The 23,534-nt window shown below is 36.1% G+C and overlaps 2 protein-coding genes across 2 annotated transcripts; one reads left to right on the forward strand and one right to left on the reverse strand.

The window, feature by feature from the left end:
- The first annotated feature begins 13,461 nt into the window (after nt 1-13,461).
- On the forward strand, nt 13,462-14,379 carry LOC114620928 (olfactory receptor 4K3-like). The gene has a single exon (XM_028767101.1). The coding sequence runs from the start codon at nt 13,462-13,464 to the stop codon at nt 14,377-14,379; it is 918 nt and encodes a 305-aa protein (XP_028622934.1).
- Nucleotides 14,380-22,571: 8,192 nt separating this feature from the next.
- On the reverse strand, nt 22,572-23,489 carry LOC114620921 (olfactory receptor 4K3-like). Its single transcript, XM_028767097.1, has one exon. It carries the CDS (start codon nt 23,487-23,489, stop codon nt 22,572-22,574), a length of 918 nt encoding a protein of 305 aa, XP_028622930.1.
- Between the last annotated feature and the right edge of the window lie 45 nt (nt 23,490-23,534).

Raw genomic sequence — 23,534 nt, forward strand, 5'->3', positions numbered from 1 at the left:
ATGAGGGTCCTTCCCCATATCAGTGGCAAAGTTTTGTTGGTCTTGGTGGTGACCGAGGTCACCAACATGGTCAGCAAGAGATTTGCCATGAGCTTTCAGCTTTAGAGAGAGAAAAGTGAACAAGGCATGATGGAGAGTATTTCAGGGGGACTCCTTCTGAGGGGGTACCATTCCCCCTCTTTTGTTTTTAAAGCCAATTTTTCAGAGTTCTTGTAAAATCAGGGCAAAAGCGCCAACAGTTGCTCTTTCCACACTCAGAGAGTCATGAAGACCCTATTTAAGGATATATAAATCTATATTAATAATCTTTTGTCAAAGGACTTTTATAGCACCACTGACAATTAATCAGACTATATGATATATCGATTAGAAATAGCTTTTTCTACTTTTTGTGAGATTAACTCTCTTTTGTCAATTAACTGTTGAGGAAGTTAGGGTTTACCTCTCTCTTGAAAATATTGAACAGAGATTTAAATTCTTTTGTGGAGAGCTTAAAATAGGATCTTAGCCAATTTGCAACTCCTAGAAACTTTTGAAATAAATTTAAAATAAGTAAACTCCCTTTTTTTTAAAATCCTTTATCTGTGTGGGTTTTTTATTGGATATTATACGTATTTACCTTTCAATGTTATCTCCTTTCTCATTCTCCCCCAAAATCCCTTATCCCATACCCCCTCCTCCTAATTTTTGTGATGATGTGCTCCAAACATCCTCCCAGTCCTATCTCCCTGCTCTCGAATTCCCACACAGTAGGGGATCCAAACTTTCACTGAAGTCTAACAAGGTCACCCTCAATTCCCTATACAGGTGCATGAGTCCCTCCCTTTGTGCTCTCTGGCTGGCAGTTTAGACTTTGGCAGTTCTGGTTGAAACTTTTGATACTCCTTCTAGAAAGGACCAACGCATTCATACTTTGGTCTTCCTTCTTCTATGTGAGTTTTATGTGGTCTATATGTAGATTCTTAGAAATTGTGAGCTTTTGGGCTAATATCCACTTATCAGTGAGTGCATACCATGTATGTTCTTTTGAGATTGGGTCATCTCACTCAAGATGATATTTTCCAGCTCCATCCATTTGCCTAGGAATTTTGTGAACTGATTGTTTTTAATAGCTGAGTAGTACTCCATTGTATAAATGTACCACATTTTCTGCATCCATTCTTCTGTCGAAGGGCATCTGGGTCCTTTCCAACTTCTGGCTATTATAAATAAGGCTGCTATGAACATGGTGGAGCATGTGTCCCTGTTGTATGTTGAAACTTCTTTAGGGTATATGCCCAGGAGTGGTATAGCTGGGTCCCCAGGTAACACTATGTTCAATTTTCTGAGATACCACCAGACTGCCTTCCATAGTGGTTGTACCAGTTTACAATCCCACCAACAGTGGAGGAGTGTTCCTCTTTCTCCACATCCTCGCCAACATGTGCTGTCACCTGTGTTTTTGATCTTAGCCATTCTGACTGGTGTGAGGTGGAATCTCAGTGTTGTTTTCATTTGCATTTCCCTGATGATTAGTGATGCTGAACACTTCTTTATGTGCTTCTCAACCATTCGAGCTTCCTCCGTTGAGAATTCTTTGTTCAGATCTCTGCTCCATTGACTGAAGAAATTAGACTCTAGACAATCAAAGAACCCTATTTTTTTTAATTTTTATTGGATGTTTTATTTACATTTCCTATGTTGTCCCCTTACCGCATCCCCCACCTACCCAGGAACCCCCAATCCCCTCACCCCTCCTCCTTCTTCTCTGTGGATGTAACCTCTATCTACCCCCCAACTCCCACCTCCCCACCCTCAAAATTCCCACCCCCTGGGGCATCCAGCCTTCATGCAGTCAAGGTTCTCTTCTTCCACCTATGCCCAGCAGGGCCCTCCACTCTTACATATTCAAATGAAGCACTGGATCCCTCCCTATGTGCTCCCAGGCTGGTGGTTTAGACCCTGGGAGCTGTGGTTGGTTGGTATTGTTGCTCTCCTCATGGTGACTCAAATCCTTTCAGCTCTCCTTCAGTCTTCACTCTAACTCCTCTATTGAGAACCCCATGATCAGTTCAATGGCTAGTTGTGAGCATCTGCCTCTGAGTATGTCAGACTCTTGAAGACCTCTGAGGAGATATCCATATCAGGCTCTTATCAGCATGCACTTCCTGACTTCCACATCAGCATCTACCTTTGGTGATTGCACATGGGATAGATACTCAGGTGGAATGGTCTTCAGACGGCCCCTCCTTCAGTTTCTGTCCCTCACTTTGTCTCCATATTTGCTCCCTTGAGTATTTTGTTGCTCCTTCTAAGAAGGACGGAATCACCCCAACTTGGTCTTCCTTCTTTATGGGCTTCATGTGACCTGTGAGTTGCATCTTGGGCATTTCAAGGTTCTGGGCTAATATCCAATAATCATTGAGTGAATACCATGTGTGTTCTTTTGTGATTGGCTTACCTCACTCAGGATGATAATTTCTAGTTCCATCCATTTACCTAGGAACCTCTCAAATTCATTGTTTTTAATAGCTGAGTAATACTCCATTGTGTAAATATACCACATTTTTTAATCTATTCCTCAGTTGAAGGACATGTGGGTTCTTAAGTGACAGTAAGCACACATTTTCTTGTAACATTGCAAAAGAATTCAGAGACCTGGCTGCCTCTGGTAAGCACAGATGCTCATCTAGCTGGGTGGGACCCTCCCCTGAAATTACCATTGCCACCATGCCTGAGCCTAACCTGGTTCTGTTCTTGGCTGATCCTGAACTCAGAATCTATCTGCACTTGTCAGCATAACAAAAATCTTAGCTGGGTGGTATCTCCTGCAAGCACCACTCCGTAAATCTCTTTATCTCCTTCCTTAGTAATTTTCTAACAAGTTGGCTCACAGCTCAGCTGCTTTTGTTTCTTGTTCCTTTAGACTCATGAAATGTCTCATATAATTCATATTGTATCCCTAATTTTTGCATAGTTGAGAAATTATATATTTTTGGACTAGTATTTCTCTCTCACAGCCTTAAGGGCCATCCTGAATGTCCCAGTGTTTACCATGTTGCTGAGAAATAGCTACACCCTTGACCCCTGTGCTGGTGCTGTTTCTAATTATCATAGAGTCATTAACTTTAACAGGAAGGACATTTATTGGAGGCATATGAAATATGTGCATTATTATACAAACAAGCCAAACATCAGCAGTTGACACTCATGGAGGCTCACACCAGGGCCCTGTACATGGTGCAAGAACTGTGTCTCTCTGTCCCCACCAAGGCCATGCTAAGCTCAGCAGAAATAACCTAGATGACAGTCAATCAAAAAATAGATAAAGAAAAGTTGGTATTTTTACACAATAGAATATTACTCGACTATTAAAAGTAATGGCATTGTAAAACTTTGAGACAAATAGAAGTAGGAAAGATCATCCTGTGTGATGTAACTCAGATGCAGAAAAACAAACATGTTATGTACTCACTTAAAAGTAGATATTAGCCATAAAGTACAGGATAACCATGCTACAATGCAGACCATATGAAGCTAAGTAACTAGGAGGACCTAATGGGGGACACTTAAATCACATGGAAAAGGGGAAAGAAACATTAATGTCAGATGGGAGAGGTGAAATCAGGTAGGAGAGGGTGGGGAGGAAAGCAGGAGGGATCAAGTGTGGGATAGTCAGAGGGATCAAGTCCTGGGAGAGATAGAATGGAGAGATGTATCTCTAGGATGATCTAGAAAGCTAGAACAATAAAAACTCCCAGGAATCTACGAGGCTGACCCTAGCTAAGCCTGATAGCAATGAGGGATATGAAACCAAAAACAGCCATCTCCTGGAAACACGAAAGACTTCCAGTGGAGGGAGTAAGATACTAACTCAGTCACAAAACCTTCGACCCACAATTTATCCTGCCTAAGAAATATACAGGAATTATGATGGGGGTAGATATTGAGGGACTGGACATCCAAGGACTAACTCAGCTGGAGACCCATGCCATGGGAGAGAGCCCATCCTTCATACTACTAATGATAGTCTGCTATACATGTAGACAGGGGCCTTGCATAGCTGCCATCTGAAAGGCTTCACCTAGCAACTAGTAGAAACAGATGCAGAGACCCACAACCAAATATTAAGTGGAGCTTAGGGAATCCTATTAAAGATGGGGAAAAAGGATTAAAGGTTTAAGAAAGGTCAAGAACACCACAAGAAAACCTACAGAATCAATAACGTGGGTCCATAGTGACCCACAGAGACTGAACCACCAAACAGAGAGCATGTATAAGACAAACCAAACCCTGGGTGAGGAATTCATTTTACATTTCCCATTTTATCTCCACCCAGAAATTAGGCTACAAGCCACTTGCGGGTGTACTTGTTTGAGTATTTTGTTCTTGCAGTTAATCTACCTAAGTCCCTTTAAGGCTGGAAGCTTGCAGCCTCTTGTTAGCACCTCAAAATGACACAGCAGGAATCTAAAAAACGCAGAAGAAAAGGGGAGGGGGACTTATCTCTGCCCTTTTTTTCTCAGTTCTTGTAAGACTCTCAGATCATGTGTTCACATGGTAAAAAGCTGAAGTACGTATATATGTGTGCGTCTGAGGGTCATGTTATCTACCATATGATAATGATTATATATGTGTGTGTCTGAGGTTCATGTTATCTACCATATGATAATGATGTTATTTGCTAGATGACACTCTATGTATATACACTTACATTATTTTGAAATTTAGTGTATTCCAAGAAAAAGTACATCATAATTTACTGAATATACTGTCCTAATATTTCATTAAATATGGTTATATTCAATCTGTATTTGTATTCCAATAAAATTTAAAGAGATTGTTAGAGCATAAACTCATTAAAATATGCCAATACCTGCATCATGTTTTCCTGAAATCAAATTAAAGGTAAACAAGTTTCATATCTGTACACAAAGCTTGAACATATGAGGAATATATGGGGAAGTTTCAGTATCTATTTCCTAAAATATTATCTTGACTGTGGTTGTAGATTAAACACTCTAAAATTTTAAGTCACCATTTTTTCTTTTATTAAATTTATTTTTGACAATATCTGCATATTTCTAAGAACACAAGTTTAATTAAATTTTAATCATTCATTGAAATTACATCTAAATAATTGGTGTTGCAAGAAGAAGCACAATGGATGCCAGTAGTACAGCTCAGCAAGTAAAGAAGTTAGCTTCCAAGCCTGATAACCCAAATTCAATGCACTAAATCTACATACATATTAAAAGAAGAAAACCAACACCCACAATTGATTTTAGAGAGGGTTACAATTAAAAGACTGTCTAGAGTCTCAGAAGAAATCTTGTACTTTTAAACTGTTTGAGACTATGAAAGACAATGAGGATTTTTAATATATTTTTAATTATTTTATTTATTTACATTCCAGTCATTGCTGCCTCCTGGTGCCCCTACCACAGTTCCTGATCCCAGTCCTCCTGCTCCTTGCATCCTAGGGGGTGCTCCCCTTGTCTGCAGGCTTCCTACTTGCCTGGAGCCTCAAGTCTCTCCAAGATTAGGCACATCTTCTCCCACTGAGGCCACATCAGGCAGTCCTCTGCTGTATATGTGGCAGGGGCTTCCAACCAGCTCCCATATGCTGCCTGGTTGGTGACTCAGTCTTTGGGACCCTTCTGAGGTCTGGGTTAGTTAAGACTGCTAGTCTTCCTAAGGGGTTTCCCTCTCCTTCAGCTTCTTAAATACTTCCCCTAATTCAACCATAGGGGTCGAGACTTCAGTTCAATGATTGTGTATAGGTATCTGCATCTGTCTCAGTCAGCTGCCAGTAGGACTTCTCAGAGGACAGCCATGCTAGGCTCCTGTCTGTAAGCACATCAGAGCATCAATAATAGTCTCAGGGCCTAGTGCTCCACCATGAGATCGATCCCAAGTTGAGCTGGTCAAAGGATCACCTATCCTTCAGTCTCTTCTCAATTGGTCCCTGCAGGGACTTTTTAGACAAAAACACCCCTGGGTTATAAATTTAGACTGTAGGTTGATAACACTGTCCCTCTACTTGAGACCTTGTCTATCTACTAGAGGTGGATTCCTCGTGTTTCCTCTGCACATTATTGGACATTTTGTCTAAGGTCACCACCATTGAGTCAGAGTCTCTCACCTCCCAGGACTTTGGTTCTTTTTACAGGATCCCCCTACCAAATAACCCCAAAGGCTGCATACTTTCATCCATTTTCCTGGCCCTCTCAGCTTCTTCCTGTCGCCCCCTCCCCATTCCTGATCCTGTTCCTCTTTTCCCTTTCCTTCTCCTCCCCAACCCAGATCCCTCCATCTTTCTGCCTCCTGTGATTATTTTCTTCCCTCTTTTAACAGGAATTGAAGCACTCTTATTTGAGCCATTCTGCTTGTTCCACTTGTGTTCTTGTGTTCTGAGTGTTGTATCATAGGTATTCTGTATTTTTGGCTAATATCAGTGAATATGCACCATGCATGTCCTTTTAGGTACAGATTACCTCACTCAGGATGATATTTTTCTAGTTCCATCCCTTTGCCTGCAAAGTGTATGATGTTGTCATTTTTAGTAGGTGAATAGTATTCCATTGTGTAAATGAACCACATTTTCTGTATGCATTCTTCCGTTGTGGGACACCTGGGTTGTTTCCAGCTTCTGGCTTTTACAAATAAGGCTTCTGTGAACATAATGAAGCAGGTGTCCTTGTGGTATGGTAAAGCATCTTTTGGGTATACGCACAGGAGTGAAATAGCTGGGTCTTCAGGTAGAACTATTTCCAACTTTCTGAGGAACTGCAGGATTGATTATAGATTGTACGAGTTTTCAACCCCACCAGCAATGGAGAAGTGTTCCTCTTTTTCCACATCCTCTACAGCATGTACTATCACTTTAATGCTTGATCCTAGTCATTCTGATTGATGTAAAGTGGAATCTTGGGATCATCTGATTTGCATTTCCCTGATGAATAGAAAACATTTCTGTAAGTGCTTCTTGGCCATTTGAGATTCTTTTATTGAGAATTTTCTGTTAAGCTCTGTACCCCATTTTTAAAATTAGATTATTTGGTTATTTAGAGGTTAACTTCTTGAGTTCTTTATATATTTTGGATATTAGCCCTCTATCCAATATAGGGTTAGTGAAGACATTCCAAATCTGTAGGTTATCAACTCATTCAATTGACAGTGTTCTTTGCCTTTAGCTTTTCAGTTTTGTGAGGAATTGTACCAATAGCTCCTGTACTGATTTATTCAGGGCTGTTTCTCACTTTCTCCTCATGAGACATATTGTACCCAGTTTTATGTTGAGGTCTGTGATCTACTTGGACTTGAGTTTTGTGCAGAGTGGTAAGTATGGTTCTATTTTCATTCTTCTGCATGTAGACATCCAGTTAATCCAGCACCATTTATTGAAGATGCTTTCCTTTTCCCATTGTATGGTTGTGGCTTCTTTATAAAACTTCAAGTGTCCATAAGTATGTGGGCTTATTTCTGTGTCTTCTACTTTATCCCATTGATCAATGTGTCTGTTTCTGTAACAATACAATGCGATTTTTGACACTCATGCTCTGTAGTAGAGCTTGAGGGTAATTCTTCCCAAAGTTCTTTTAATGTTCTGGATTAGTTTGGCTAGAAGACTAATATTCATCAGCCAGAGGGCTGCTGGAAATCAAGATAAATTCAACCATGAGGGTGGTAGAAGAGCAGAGCTTAGCATGTCTGTCCTCTGAGAGGCTCTACCAGCAGCTGACTGACACAGATGCAGATACTTAGAGACAACCACTGGACTGAATTGGGGGATTTGTATGGAAGAGTTAGGGAAAGGACTGACAGGGATGGCAACTCCATAGGAAGACCAACAGTATCAAATAAACTAGACCCCTGGAAGCTCCCAGAGACTAAGCCACCAACTAAAGAGCATATATGAGAGCTCCCTCACCTGCCTATGTCACTCATCCACCCACCCCCACCTTACACCCACCCCACATCCCCTTCCCTGGGGCATCAAGTCTCTGCAGGATTAGGCACATCCTCTCCCACTGAGTCCAGACAAGGCAGTCTTCTTCTACATATGCCAGGAACCACAGACTAGCCCATGTATGAATCTCTTTGTTTTTCTTTCTAAATGGAAAGATAAAGGAAGAATCTGTAATTGAATTGGTTTGTTGGAGAAGATCGAGAAGATCTGGGAAGAGTTAGGGTAAAAGAAACCATGATAAGAGGAAATTGAATTATAAAATAATATTAAAATGAAAGTGATTTTTGCATTGGATATGAAGAATTTGAATTATTTTTTCTCTAATAACATCTGTAGAAAGGAAAATATACTTGAAAGAAAGAAAGATGATGATGATGATGATAGATTTAAGAACAAGAAGTTGGAGCAAAAGGACTGATTGGAATGTACAGAAACACTAAGGGTGTGAATTACTTGTTTGCTTGCTTGCAAATACTTTTTTCTTTCATTTCAAACAGGCAAATATGCACAAACAAACAAACAAACAAAAATCAAAACACAATCTCAGTAAAAAATGAAAAAAAATATAAATACAAAATATAAAAACAAAAATCAGGAACTATAGTTTATAACAAGTACAAACAAACAAACAAACAAACAAAATCAGTAAGACAAAAATTGCCCAAAGAAATATGAGACAAAAATTCTACAAACTTACCACTTCTTCATTTTGTGTTGGCCAACTATGACTGGACATGGGGCCACACTTAGGTTTTGTTTCTATGAGACTCCCAATGAGACTCCTTTAGAATTTAAAAAAAAAAGTATTTTTTCCTTTGGAACAGACTTAGACTTACATTGGAGTCAGTTTCTTGGTTAGGGATGAGAGCTCCTACCCACTTACACCATATAGTACATGATCCTCTTGCAGATTAAAAGTGTGTAGGGTACCAGCTCTGTTATGTTTAGAAAATACTGTTTCCTTGGTTCCATCCATCTCTTTGCTTCTTACAATCATTTTGCCTTCTCTTCAACATAGATTTCCAAGCCATGAAGAAAGAAGGTTGATGAAGACATTCCATGTAGAACTTATTATTTGAATGTTTCAACCTTTCTATGAATTGGCCAGTTGTGTTCCACTGTGATTGCTCCCAGCTACTTTTAGAAGAAGCTTCTCTAATGATGGTTGAGCAAGGAACTGATCTGCAGGTATTGCTATAACAAAAGTAAGATAGACTTTCCTGTAACCAAGGCTGGCCTCCAACTTACTACTTGGCCTAAAATGACTATAAATTCATGATCTTCAAGTGTTGCCACCTCCCACCTGGCTGCGCACAAAATATCTAGATTTTAAAACAAAACAACAATAACCAAAAAGGAAACAAAAAGAAGGCATTATACTAAGAGTTTAAGGAAAGTAGAAATTATATAAAATTTAGTTGATGGATCTCTTTGGAAAATTCTTAACATATGTTTAATGGTCTGCCCTTTGAGAATATAGTTTGATAATTAGGAGTATGAGTTGCTATATTTTTAGCTAGGGATACAAGATAAACTCTGACATTTCATCTTTTTAAAATCCCAATGTCTCCATGTTTAAAATTGATCTTAAAGCATAGCACGGGTAATTTTGTGATGTTTAAGTGAGATAATATGCTAAGCATATTGCCTCTTGCAGAAAAATATTCTAAGTTATGTATTAACAATAGTATCAATTCTATTTTATTTCTGTATATGTACTCTCTTTGCAGGAAACAATGCCCTAATAACGTCTATGTGTATAATATTGAGTCAATATTTAAATGTTGTTAATGATATCATATATGTATCTGACTTTCACTTTACCTTGTACAAAAACAAACAAAACAATTCAAAAACCCCACATACACCAGGCAAAATAGACATAATGTTCATTTTGTCAAGTAAAGGATTAACATGAAATATAACAGAAATTAATGTCACTTGTGTGAGAGAACTCATAGAAGAGATGGTATGATGGAAAGTTATATGTCTTTGAGAGTCAAAGAGAACAAAACAGAACACAAAATACCTATCTCTGGAACAACACAGCTCATTTTCTTTCCTCAAAATAATGTGTTAGCAGTTTCTTTCTTTCTTTACTAGTTAAGGATTTACTCTAAAAGGGTCATTTTGAAAGCTAGGAAGGCCTTGAACCTATGAGTCTCCTGCCTCACCATTGTGCACACTACTTATAAAGACATGAGGCAGTTTACCCTATTTCTTATCTCTTCTAGTGTTACCTCATGTTCACTGCACTTCACTGTCTTATATTCACTCAATCCACTTACCTCTAACTTTCATGTCTTCAGCCAAGAAAACCAAGTGACAGGATCAACAGGAATACACCTCACTATCATGGGGTGTGACTTGTAATTTTCTATCAACAAGTGTTTTAAATCCAATCCTCTGTTCTAGCCAATGAACCAAATACATTAATCTCTGATTTCAGATTTTGTATTTCTTGGACCCTCCAGTTCTTAGTCAACAATATTTTTTTCTCATGACCAACTTTTCTTTTGAATTTGAATTAGAATCAATGGAAAAAGAAAAATTTAATGCCAATATTGAATGTAAAGGCTATGATGCTACAAGACATATATACATACATACATACACACACACATACACACACATACAGACACACACACACACACACATAAATGCTGTATGCTTTCAGTTATATGCAGACTTTTAAAAATTTAGATAAATAGAAAGTAATAGAAATATCATCAGTAGAAGACTGAGTGAAAAAATTTTGGATAGAGTCTATAAATTTTCAGGTTTAGGAAGTTAGTCTAGAGATTTACTGTATAAAATGAGAAAGATAATTGATAAAGTAGTATTACATAATGAAACATTTAAATAAAGTTTTTGATGCTTTTAATGCACACACGGTGTCTGCGTAAACTACTAAACTGCAATTTCACAATTTTTATGTATACCAAAACATAATGGTGATCAGTTAGTAATGGATTTAAAAGGAAATTCAAATTGTAGAAACAATATTAGAATTAATTGTGTGAGCTATGGGCATGTTATGGGCTGATCATTAAGTTAAAAAAAATATAATAAGGAAGAAAAAATGGTACTGTTGTCACTTCCAGGTGTTTAGATGCTTGTCCAAATGTATATGTAAAATCTGAAACTAAAGACAAGATTCTCTCTCTCTCTTTAAAAAGTGATTATTATAGTGTGTGTGTGTGTGTGTGTGTGTGTGTGTGTGTGTGTACATTGTTTAGGCATGTCTATATATGTATGCCCACCATGAAACAGCACATATATGGAGGTCAGAATACAACTTGAAGGAGGTCTCTCTTTCTACCATGTGGTAATGACTCAGGTCATCAGATTTGGCAGCTAGTGATTTTACCTGTTATAGCATCTCACTGGTCCATGTGATTCATCTTAGACCATGTATGTTTTCAAAACCTGCAAAATACTAGTGCAAAAATTACTGTATATTTTAAAAATGAGAGGAATGTATTTTCTTTATTATTGAGTTCTTGTATAAAATTCAGGAGAAGTTGGAGGCTAGGGATCCCCAAGGACTATGAAAGCAAACAACTTTCCACGTGCTTGGTCCTGTTTAATATGAGAATGGGCATCTTTCCAAGGCAGACATAACTGTTGTCAGTATATAAAAGCCACGCTAAGGTGAGACACTTTTCTCAAAACTGATCACAACAGGAACGACAATGAAATAGCCTCAGATTCAAAGAAGATTAGAGAAAACATGAGTCAAAGAAAGGATGTGTTAACAGGTGATTCTTGTAGTGTGAGTACTTCATAAAATGTCTATTGTATTTCATTGCAACTAATCATTTAAGGTCCATTCAGTTGTTTCAGTATCACAATTTATATTTCATCACCTCCTTGGTGATTTTACAGTGGGTCTTGTATTACTAATTGTTGTGCTTGACAAAGATATTGTACAAGTTTTGCTTTCCAACAAATCCTTGAGAGTTTTTGATTCTTAAAGCAATTTTACATGCCCACATCTAATGAGTTCTTACTGTATTCTTACAAGTCCCAAGTCTCTCAGCTTGGAGAACTATTGTTCACAGGACATTAAACTTATACTAATGTTATCTGATTATCTTTGTATTATTTTATTCTATATTTTCTCAAAATACAGGCAATATACTAGGAAAGTAGTTAACAGAGATTAGAGGGAGATGAGAGTGGATGTGTTTAGAATAAGCATAGTTCACTAATAATTCATAAAATCAATAAAAGGAATGATGAAAATGCTACAGATACTCAAGAGTTAAGTACACTGAATTTTGAACACAATGAAATTACATAAACATGTAAGTAAAGACAGTGTTTTTATTTCATTTTAAAGAGTAAAGTGCCTATTTTTACAAATACCATTAATTTTCTTTGACTTCTCAAAATCAAGCTCCCTGTCAGTTACCTACTAGTCTGGAAGTAATATTGGAGGCTTTAGAGACAAGTGTGTGCTTGCATTCCATCATTACTACTTTATTGAAGTGATTTGCACAAGGAAATTAAATAAAAATATTTTCAATAAAATATGTTTTTATAGTACTTTCAAAATAAATTATACAATATGTGCTTATAGATTGATGTTTTAATCTTACAATTTCAATCCTAAAAATAATAAATAAAAAGTAGAAGAATAAGGATGAGGAATAGATAAAGAAAGAAAGTACAAGAAGGATGAAAGGAGAAAGTGAAGAAAGAAAAGATTGAAAGCATAAAAAGCTTTCATGACACTATTACTCAAACTGTTATATGAAATCTAACCATTTAGTGTTGAAAGCCAATTAGTACAAGACAAAAGTAACATCCCCAGGCCTAGAAATATGTTATTCAAAGATAAGCTTCTGTGGATAAGTCCGAAGTTCAAGAAAAGATAATGCTGACAATGTATCTTTAGCACTCCTGTTCTCAATTTATTTGACCAACAGATATTCTCAATACATTAGAGTAAACTCAGTTTATTCTGTATATTGAAATACAGCCAAAAATATATCTACAACTGGAATTTTGAGTTTATTTTTTAAATACATCAATAGATTTTCATTCTGGAATTATAATGGTGAAGAGGATCCAACTATGTCTCAGGTGTTCATTGAAGAAAAAATATCTCTGATTCCATGTAGACAAGGTAGATTGAAGACTTAGAAAGTATATTTGCAACTAATATTTTAAACAGTTTACTAACTTTAATACTATACTTATTGTCTTTCAGACATGGGAAAATGTTGAACCATCATTCTACATTAATAAGCCTTCCCAGCTAAGACATAATATACAAACACACAAAAAAAGAAATACATTAAACTTGGGATGGATAAGTTGTTAAGATTTCAATTTACATTATTTCTGCTTCCTTGATTCGTAGCAAAAGGTCATTGTTTGTATTTCAAGACATCCTTGGTTCAATAATTCTCTCTCTCTCTCTCTCTCTCTCTCTCTCTCTCTCTCTCTCTCTCTCTCTCTGTCATCTGTCTCTTTCTGCAGTCCATTGTGTTGTTTATTTAATGGAAGACTCTAATCATACTGTAGTTTCTGAGTTTATTTTTCAGGGACTTTGTACCTCAAGGGAACTTGAGATCTTCCTCTTACTACCATTTTCCGCCCTCTACCTGATGACTGTGTTAGGTAACCTCTTTGTTGTGATACTGATCATCATTGATCATCATCTCCATTCTCCCATGTACTTTCTGTTAGCTAATCTATCATTTGTTGACTTCTGCCTTTCTTCAGTAAATACACCAAAACTGACAATTGATCTCCTAAAAGAAAATAAAACTATTTCCTTTGGAGGCTGCATGAGCCAGATCTTCTGTGTGCACTTCTTTGGAGGAAGTGAGATGGTACTTCTTGTAACAATGGCCTATGACAGATATGTGGCCATTTGCAGGCCACTCCACTACAGCAGCATCATGGACAGACAGAAATGCATCTGGCTTGTTCTGATATCATGGATCATTGGCTTTATACATGCCATGAGTCAACTTATCCTGGTTTTGGAACTACCTTTCTGTGGACCTAGAGTGATAGACAGCTTTTTCTGTGATATTCCTTTGGTGATGAAATTAGCCTGCATGAATACTGACACTCTGGAAATCATAATAAATGCTGACAGTGGTGTCTTAGCAACAACTTGTTTCATCCTCTTGCTCGTATCTTATACTTACATTCTATTAACTGTTCAGCTTCACTCTAAAGATGGCTCATCAAAGGCGCTATCTACCTGTACTTCTCATATAATTGTGGTTGTGCTATTCTTTGGGCCCATCATTTTTATCTATCTTTGGCCAGTCAACATCACTTGGATGGACAAATTCCTAGCTGTGTTTTACACAGTCATCACTCCTCTCCTGAATCCAGCCATCTATACACTGAGAAATAAAGATATTAAGAATTCCATAAGGAAGATGATAAATAACATGTAAATTCAGAGTAATTTTTAGAGTTTTCATGTAATCAGAAATTTTGTTTTTCCACACCCCTTGGCTACATCTTGACTTGAAACTGAACCATGTAATTTCATTTCTGTAAGCTATCCATAACTGACAGTTAGTGTATGGCTATCAAAACTTATTTTGAAAGTACATTTAAAAGTCTAACATTTATAGCGTCACCAACTGTAAAGAATGATTCTTCAACATAATAAACTTTTTTGGGTCTGAAGATTAGAAGATAATGAAAATGATATAAATATGATAGTAACCATGATTTGCTGAACATTACCAATATCCTCACAATGCTATAATCACTAGGTATTATTAATCACTAGATTATAATTGTTAGATCATTATTAATAGTATGTTACTTGAAATACTTATTCACTTTTTAAAACATATATATCTTTATGTGCCAATCCAAATTCTAATTTGCTACAGAAAAATGATTGATAACTTGCAAAACCTGGATCTACTTAAAAATCAAAATGATAAACAAATAAAATAATAATGCTAGCAATTTCATCTCTACACAATGTTAGTTTGTAAGTTTTTATTAGTCATAAAAATTTAGAATTTCCATTTACTTTTTACTAAAATAAAAGCATTCAAAATATTTGACTATACTTCCATCTATTCCTTTGTATGATTATTATCTTAGTTTATATGATGAAATAACATAACTATAAAATCCAATTAGGTAAACATTATATGATCCTGAAAATATAATATAATGTACACATATATGAATTATATTTATATTATATTTTCAGGATCATATGTTTATCTACCATTATTCATGTTATCTACAACTTGATAATGTATATCATGTGTGGGATAAAATTAAATGTATACATATTTATAATAGTCTCAAATGTAGTTTATTCCAAAAGAAATATAAGTTATAATTTATTGGCTATCTATCCTAACATTTATAAAGTAATGGTTATAGTCAATCTATATGTAAATTCTAATAATTTAAATAGGACGTTACAAATTATTTAACAAAACGTTCAAGTATCTGCATCATGTTTTTTAGAAATCTTGTCTGGCCACGCACCTTGATAGGTGCATATGGTAGAGGGTTTTGGAGTCTTGTTCAGAAAAATGTTACTCAACTGTGCTGATAGATTTTAGTCTTAACCATTTTAAATCACTATACCTTTTTATTAAATATGTTTTTGATACTATCTGCAAAACTTGAAGCCATTTGATCACTATCTCTAACCTCTTTTATTCCCTCCCACTCGTTTTGCTCTCTCCCTACATGCAGGAGATTTTTTTCTAAATTTATGGGGTTTTTTTCTTTGTTTTGCTTTACTCATTCACCCCAGTGAATGACAATAGCCGTTTTCTGTACCCATTGGCTTGTAACTATCCCTTTGGAATGGTGAGCTCACTAGTGGATCACAACCAAAACAATATGTGACCTTGCCCCCAAATCATCAGATGCTCACAGTTCAGCAATGAGGCTTAGGCCTACATATCCTACTCAGTGACTGACATTTGACTACTGACTCTTATCTGTGTGGGCCCCATAGTAGGCAGCCTTGAAATCATGAATGAATTAGTCCACTGCCAACAAAATAATATTTCACAGCTCTTCTCACTATTTTTAAGCTCTTGTATTCTTTCTGTCCCCTTGTCATGGCTCAAATCATTATTTTATAAGGGATGTGGAAGCAGCACATTATGTGTTTTTACCTGTGTACAGAAATACTATAGCAACAGAACACCTTGAGAGCTTCTTACTAAACATTTAATTTGAGTATAGAATATACTCTTATTATCTATATAATTTCTTATTTTTTCTCATTAACTTATTTATTTACTTTACATCCTGATCATAGTCCCCTCCCTCTTCTCCTTCTAGCCCCACCCTCACACCTTCTTTCCCATTCATCCATCTCTTTTTCTTTTGAGAAGAGAGGGAAGCCCCATAGGTACCAACCCACTCTGGTTCATGAGGTCCCAGCAGGACTAAGCACATCCTCTCCTACTTAGGCCAGAAAAGTAGTCTAAGTTTGAGAAAGAGATTCAAAGGCAGCCAAGAGAGTCAGAGACATCCCCTGCTCTAATTGTTAGGCCAATTTATTCTTCCTGATATGATTTGCTGTATTTAATAATAGTATTTCTCACTGAAATAAGATGTACTCAAGTTAATGCATAGTAATGTGTAGTATATATAATGAAGGAATTTTCTGTATCTAAAACAATATAGTATTCTGGCATAAATGCTAAATAAGTTTTATCCATCATAAAAATAGTTATTATATAAGAAATAGTCCTAGGACTTTATAGGTTGAAAACATTAATTGAATTATAATGAGTTCACCATGACACAGATATTGCTTTAACAATTATGGTCTTATTAAGGAAAGAAATGAACAAGAAGTATCAAAATACTATGCCTATTATTTTGAAATATTATAAATAAATATTATAAAGGCTACATTTGAACTTAACTGAAAATTATTTAAGTAGGTGAGCTGAAGTACAAATATAAAGATGAAAAATTACATAATGTAGAACAAAAACACGGACCACAGTGAGGATAGCACGATCTAATGCTGGAAGACTAGAGAATGATGGTCTTTTTACCTATGCAGGTGTAAAGTCTACTCTCAGGATCTTTGAAGAATGAGGAACACAGGGAGTTTTAATCTTTTTTCAATTTATCACTCTGTAAGTGTCTATGATCTGGCAAAGAATGACAATGCAGACTCAAATAGTATGTAAACACAAAGAATGTTTTATTCTGCAAAAGTCCATCGTGGGGGGGTTTACCATTTCCCAAGAAGGAGAAACTCAGGTGAGCTCACAGGCTCAATTTAAAGTGTATTAGGGGAATTCCAGGGAGGGGTAGGTGACATTTATCTTAATTGGTTGGCTGCATCTCTAGGCATGTGGGGGTCTTTGGAAAATGCTAGGGCTCTGGGGATATTCCAGAAGCACTGATGTGTGTGGGGGGAGGGGTGGGGACTGGAAACTGTTGCTGATACAATGCCCTTGCCTCAGGCCAGGTGGCAGAACAGCTTTGATAGTGGGGCAGTTTCTGATTGGCTGCCAGCTGCCTGAGGTTTTTCCAGTAACTGACTTGTTTAGACTTACCCAGTTTGGAAAACTGAGATATAGGCCTAATCTACTGAACTACTCGTTTGAAATCTGTCATAGTGTCAGCCTATCTCAGTCCTCTCAACTGAACATGAAAACTAAGAACCCACAGGTTCATACGGTTCTAATATGAAGGAATACAACATATCAATATGACTGGAAATAACATTTAATATCTATTTTATTGTTAGTTTTCTATAAACATTAAGTCTACTATGAATATTGCTTTTCTAAGAATCAATGATTAGAAAATTCAAGATAGAATAATGGGCAAATTACCATTTGTTGAACAGTAACTATATGACTGTAATAATACTTTCTTAACTTTGAGATCTGATGCTCATTGAAATTTTGACTTATTAAAATCATTGATAATACCTAACTGGAATCCATCTCAAAAGTTAAGAAAATATAAGAATTACTAATACACACTTTGCCAAAATATAAAACACTACTATGATATACTATTAACTATTCATTTATATTGTAATCTTAAGCGGTTTGTCATAGTCTTCCAAAACAATTTATTAAGCATAATATAAATTCATTTTGGTTTTTTTTTTTATGGTTTGCTGTGAGTTCTACCTGCTTACCTTATTGCATTTGGAAATGGGTATTTAGTAACACAAGATAACGTTTTATGACCCATAGAAGGTCAATTTTGCTCCCATCTGATTTAGATCTAGCAGTTCAGATCAATGAATATGAAATATTTAAAGTGTGACTATATAACTTATATGTGGTATGCTTAGATAATACATAACCTCTTCTAATTCTAGTCTAATATTTTTAGTTATTATTCTTTTGCCATGACAAAACACCCATGACCAAGGCAATGTTTAAAAAAGGATTTAAGTTGGGGACTCATAGTTCCAAAAAGTAAGAATCCATGTCCATCATGGCAGGAAGTATTATAGCAGGCAGGTAGGCATAGTACAGGGGCAGTAGCTGAGAGCTTGAAACTCAGCCATAAGTATGATCCAGAGAGAGAGAGAGAGAGAGAGAGAGAGAGAGAGAGAGAGAGAGAACTGGGGATGGCATGGGCCTTTGAAAATTCAAAGTCTATCCCTAATGGTATAGTTCCTCCAACTATGACATACCTCCCAATCCTTTCTGAATGATACCACTAACTAACTATAAACCAAATAAATATTAAAATGGGCAAGAGTATGGTTAACACTTTCATTCAAACCATCATTTTCCAAGAGCTTGGTGCTCTGACAATATCATAATGCAAATGACACAGTCCAAATTCAGTCTATATAGTCTTTTACAGTTCCAACACTGTTTAAAATTCTAAAGTTCTTCAGAGACATAAAGAAATCTCTTAATTTTCACAACCTACGAAATCAACTTGTGAAAGTTGCATTTTTCTTACTACTATGTGGGTTTGGGGGATTTACGTCAGATCCTCTGGCTTGGCAGCAAGCTCCTTTATTATCAGGGTCTAGCTTTGACACAGAATTGGAGTTCTCAACTACAAGCAGGGTTATCTGCAAGATGCATAATAAACAGACAAAGACTACTTTTTGGGTAAAAACAGACAGGCAGTTTTTCAAGGTTTAAAGTTGTTCACTTTCTTCTCTCTTCTTTTCTCTCCTCCTCCTCCTCCTCCTCCTCCTCCTCCTCCTCCTCCTCCTCCTCCTCCTCCTCCTCCTCCTTCTCCTCCTCCTTCTCTGACACTGCACACACTCTGCTATTCTCCTGTGTGCTTTTCTTTTCTTGGACTCCCACACTTCTATACACCTCTGTGCATTCCCCTTTCACTCACTCACACACACACACACACACACACACTCTTCACACACACCCACAAACACCACATGCACTCTCCTTGAATTCATACATAGTATCCACACACACCTCACATTCTCTTTACACATTCTCACAGTCTACTCACTCTATCTTCACCTCATGTACACCTCATGTGTACCTCACTCTCTCCTCACTCGCTCTCCACTTGCTCCTTACTCTTCACTTGCTCTCTCGCCATTTTCTTGCACCAGTCTTTTATCAATACTCCAAAATCAGGTAGAGAAAAAAAGACATTATATAATCTTACCAAAGCAAATTCAGACGAATAACAACATCCCACAAAGAATCAAGAATTACAATCATTCTCCAAAGCTTCAAGCTTCCTCTATTCCCAGGTCTGTGGTCAAAATAATAATAACTTCAAACTTATCATTATTTAAACTTTAACTTTTGACTTATTATACTTCAGAACTCAGAGCTATGAGGACAGCTACTTGCATTTTCCTATAAAACTCTAATGATAAATGACATGGTCAAAGCTGCCAAGCAGTCTCCAGAAAGAATCAAGTTAACCCTTAACTCAGTAGTTCCACTAGCTTTCTGCTTCTGCACATTGCACACAATGACTCCCCTATGAGTGCCAGTGTTTTGACTTAGTTTTACTAATATGTAATTTTATGTAATCTATACTTTCTTATCCAGGAACCACTGTTAAATATTATGCAAAACTTATTTCATAACTTCCATAGATATTTCCTTTCTCGGGGTCCCAATGTTGGCACTATTTCATTTTCTAAAAACTTCTTCAAACTTTCTTTGCAACTCAAGTATTAATCTGGAACTACTATTGATCAGTTATTACATTGTTTCCAAGATGATAACACACAGAATGCACCTGGGCCATTAGGACTGTGCTGTGCTGTGCCCCTATGCCTCAATTTTTAATTGTTTAAGAATCGTTCCATCAAGGAACATCTAGTTTCATAGAATTCACCATAGCAGAAAGAGAAAGAAATAGGAAAGTCAGATATAATAAAATAATTATGCACACCAAGGCTAACTGGAAAGCAGTCATACACAAATGACATCTATACAGCCATTGTCCAGGGCTAAGATTAGGAGAAAGGGGAGCAACTGTTTTTTACAATGAGCTGCTGCAGGCTACTGTGATGTCTCCATCCTGGCCTAGGGCAGGTAGTCCCTTATTTCAGATGGCAGGTCCCCTGGAGGGATGTGTCTTCTGCTTCTCAGGGTCCCAGATACAACCACCACCCTGGTTTACAAGGAGCTTCTGCAGGCTTCTGAGATGTCTCCATCCCAGCCTGCTGCTGGCGTTTTATCACTGGCTTCTGTTTTGTTTGTTATTGAAATGGACGTTACTGAGATGAAATTGCATTAAATTGCTAAAATTTAATTAAAATTGTCTTCTTAGAAATAATGTAAAAGAGACAATTTTACAGTCTAATGATATAGTTTAGTAAGAAAATCTCAAGGTCTTCTGTTGTTATAGTATGCCTGTGAGCCACTGAGAACAGTAGTGTGTAGGTTTCGTATCACTTGTAAAATAATGGTGATTTGAGCCAGGAATACTGTAGCAGAAAGAAGTTAAAAGCTTAGAAATAGTGAGAGAAGACCTGTGAAATGCCGTATTGATGGCATGTCACCAATTCATTCATGATTTCAAGTCTACTTACTATGGGACTCACACAAATAATAGTCAGTAGTCAACTGTAGATCAGTGAGTAGGCTATGTACTCTTAGACCTCCTTGTTGAACTGTGAGCATATAATGATTTGAAGTCAAAGCCAGGCATTTTGTTAGTTGTGATTTACTGCTGAGCTCACAATTAGATAGGAATAGTTACAAACCAATGGGCACAAAGAATACTATTCTTAAACTCAATGGTGAATATGTAATAGAAAAATACATAAAGGTAAAAAGGAACTCCTATGTATTGGGAGGGAGCAGTAGGAATGGGAGGAAAAAAAGTGGCCCGAGATAGTAGTCAGATGCCATTAGGTTTGTAGATATTGTCAAAGACATTACTAATAAAAGAAATATGGTAACTTAAAATGGTTCATGGTTAAATCTGTCAGCATAGTTGAACAAAGTTTTTCTGAACAAGATGCCAAGCATCTACCATATACATTCATCAAGGTACATAGCCATGCTTACTTGAAATTTCTGAAAGACATGATGCAGCCATTTGGTGGTTTTGCTAGATAATTTGTTACAGCTTATTTAACTTATTTGAATATACATACAAATTTATTATAACTATTACATCACAAATATTAGGACAGACATTTAAGAAATCATGACTTATATCTGAGTATAAACTAAATTTTAAGCTGCATATATATATATGTGTGTGTGTGTGTGTGTATGTGTATATATATGTGTATATATATATATATATAAACAAATAGTTTTTTCTCACAAATGATACACATTATGAAACAATAGCTAGCATGAACATATAAAGATAAAGATATGGATATAATTTTCAAACATGTAAAATCTTTACTTAACAAATCTTAACAGTCATGTTATTTTATTGTATAAACTAAAATAATGATCATGTAAATTAATTCACGGGAGTAGAATCAAATATTATAAATATTTTGGTTCTTTTTGTAAAAATAAAGGGAAATTCAAAATTCAAATAAAATTTAACAACTGATATATATTGTTTAGAGATGAGATCACCAGAAATATGATTTCATTTATTTAACATTTTGGTTTCTAATAAGATACAGACTTTGCAGGTTTGTTTATGATTTTCTCTAGCAAATTAGAATTTGGATTGGCACGTAATGTTATATATGCCACATAACGTTATATATGGCATAAAATTATATATATATATATATATATATATATATATCTTAATATATGTATTAAAAGATAAGATTGAATAATAAGCAACACAAATAAAACATTATTAATGATACTATACTGACTAATAACCTACTAATTAATGATAGCTAGTGATTGCACAGGTTTAGGGACACTAGTAATATTCAGTAAAATATGGTGACTATCATATTTATATCCATTTTATCATCTAATCTTCAGGCATAAAAAGGTTTATTATGTTGAAGTATCACTGGTTTTAACTGGTAAAACTCTTAAGAGTTAGACTTTTAAATATACTTTAAAATAATTATTTTCATAACCATATACTAATATCCACCAACCCATGGCTTCCAAAAATAAAAATATGGGATTCAATGTCAAGTCAATATATGGCTAAAGTGATATAATAAAAGAAAATTTCTGATAATATGAGAACTCTAAAAATTATTCTGAATTCACAAGTGATTTATCATCTTCTTTATGGCATTCTTAATATCTTTATTTCTCAGTGTATAGATGGCTGGATTCAGAAGAGGAGTGATGACTGAGTAAAATACAGCAAGAAACTTGTTCACCCAAGTGATGCTAACTGGCCACAGATAGATGAAAATGATTGGCCCAAAGAACAGCAGAACCACTATGATATGGGATGTGCATGTAGATAGCGCCTTTGATGAGCCATCTTTAGAGTAAAGCTGAACAGTTAATAGAATGTAAGTATAAGATATGAGCAAGAGGATGAAACAAGTTGTTGCTAAAACACCATTGTCAGCATTTATTAGGATTCCCAGCGTATCAGTATTCATGCAGGCTAATTTCATCACCAAAGGAATATCACAGAAAAAACTGTCTATCACTCTAGGTCCACAGAAAGGTAGATCCAAAACCAAGATCATCTGACTAATGGCATGCACAAATCCAATAATCCCTGATATTACAACGAGCCAGATGCATTTCTGTCTGTCTATGATGCTGCTGTAGTGGAGTGGCTGGCAAATGGCCACATATCGGTCATAGGCCATTGTTACAAGAAGTACCATTTCACCTCCTGCAAAGAAATGTCCACAGACAATCTGGCTCATGCAGCCCCCAAAGGAAATAGTTTTATTTTCTTTTAGGAGATCAATGGTCAGTTTGGGTGTATTTACTGAAGAAAGGCAGAAGTCAACAAATGATAGATTAGCTAACAGAAAGTACATGGGAGAATGGAGATGATGATCAATGATGATCAATATCACTACAAAGAGGTTGCCTACCACAGTCATGAGGTAGAGGGTGGAAAATGGTAGTAAGAGGAAGATCTCAAGTTCCCTTGAGGTACAAAGTCCCTGAAAAATAAACTCAGAAACCATAGTATGGTTAGAATCTTCCATTTAGTAAATAATATTAAAGACTTGCAGAAAGAGAGAGATTAGAGG

This window comes from Grammomys surdaster, unplaced genomic scaffold, assembly GCF_004785775.1.
Source record: "Grammomys surdaster isolate TR1022 unplaced genomic scaffold, NIH_TR_1.0 170, whole genome shotgun sequence".
Taxonomy (NCBI): Eukaryota; Metazoa; Chordata; class Mammalia; order Rodentia; family Muridae; genus Grammomys; species Grammomys surdaster.

Bases quoted from the DNA above. Each gene is read 5' to 3' on its own strand.
- LOC114620921 (XM_028767097.1), bottom strand. From the start codon at position 23,489: ATGGAAGATTCTAACCATACTATGGTTTCTGAGTTTATTTTTCAGGGA.
- LOC114620928 (XM_028767101.1), top strand. From the start codon at position 13,462: ATGGAAGACTCTAATCATACTGTAGTTTCTGAGTTTATTTTTCAGGGA.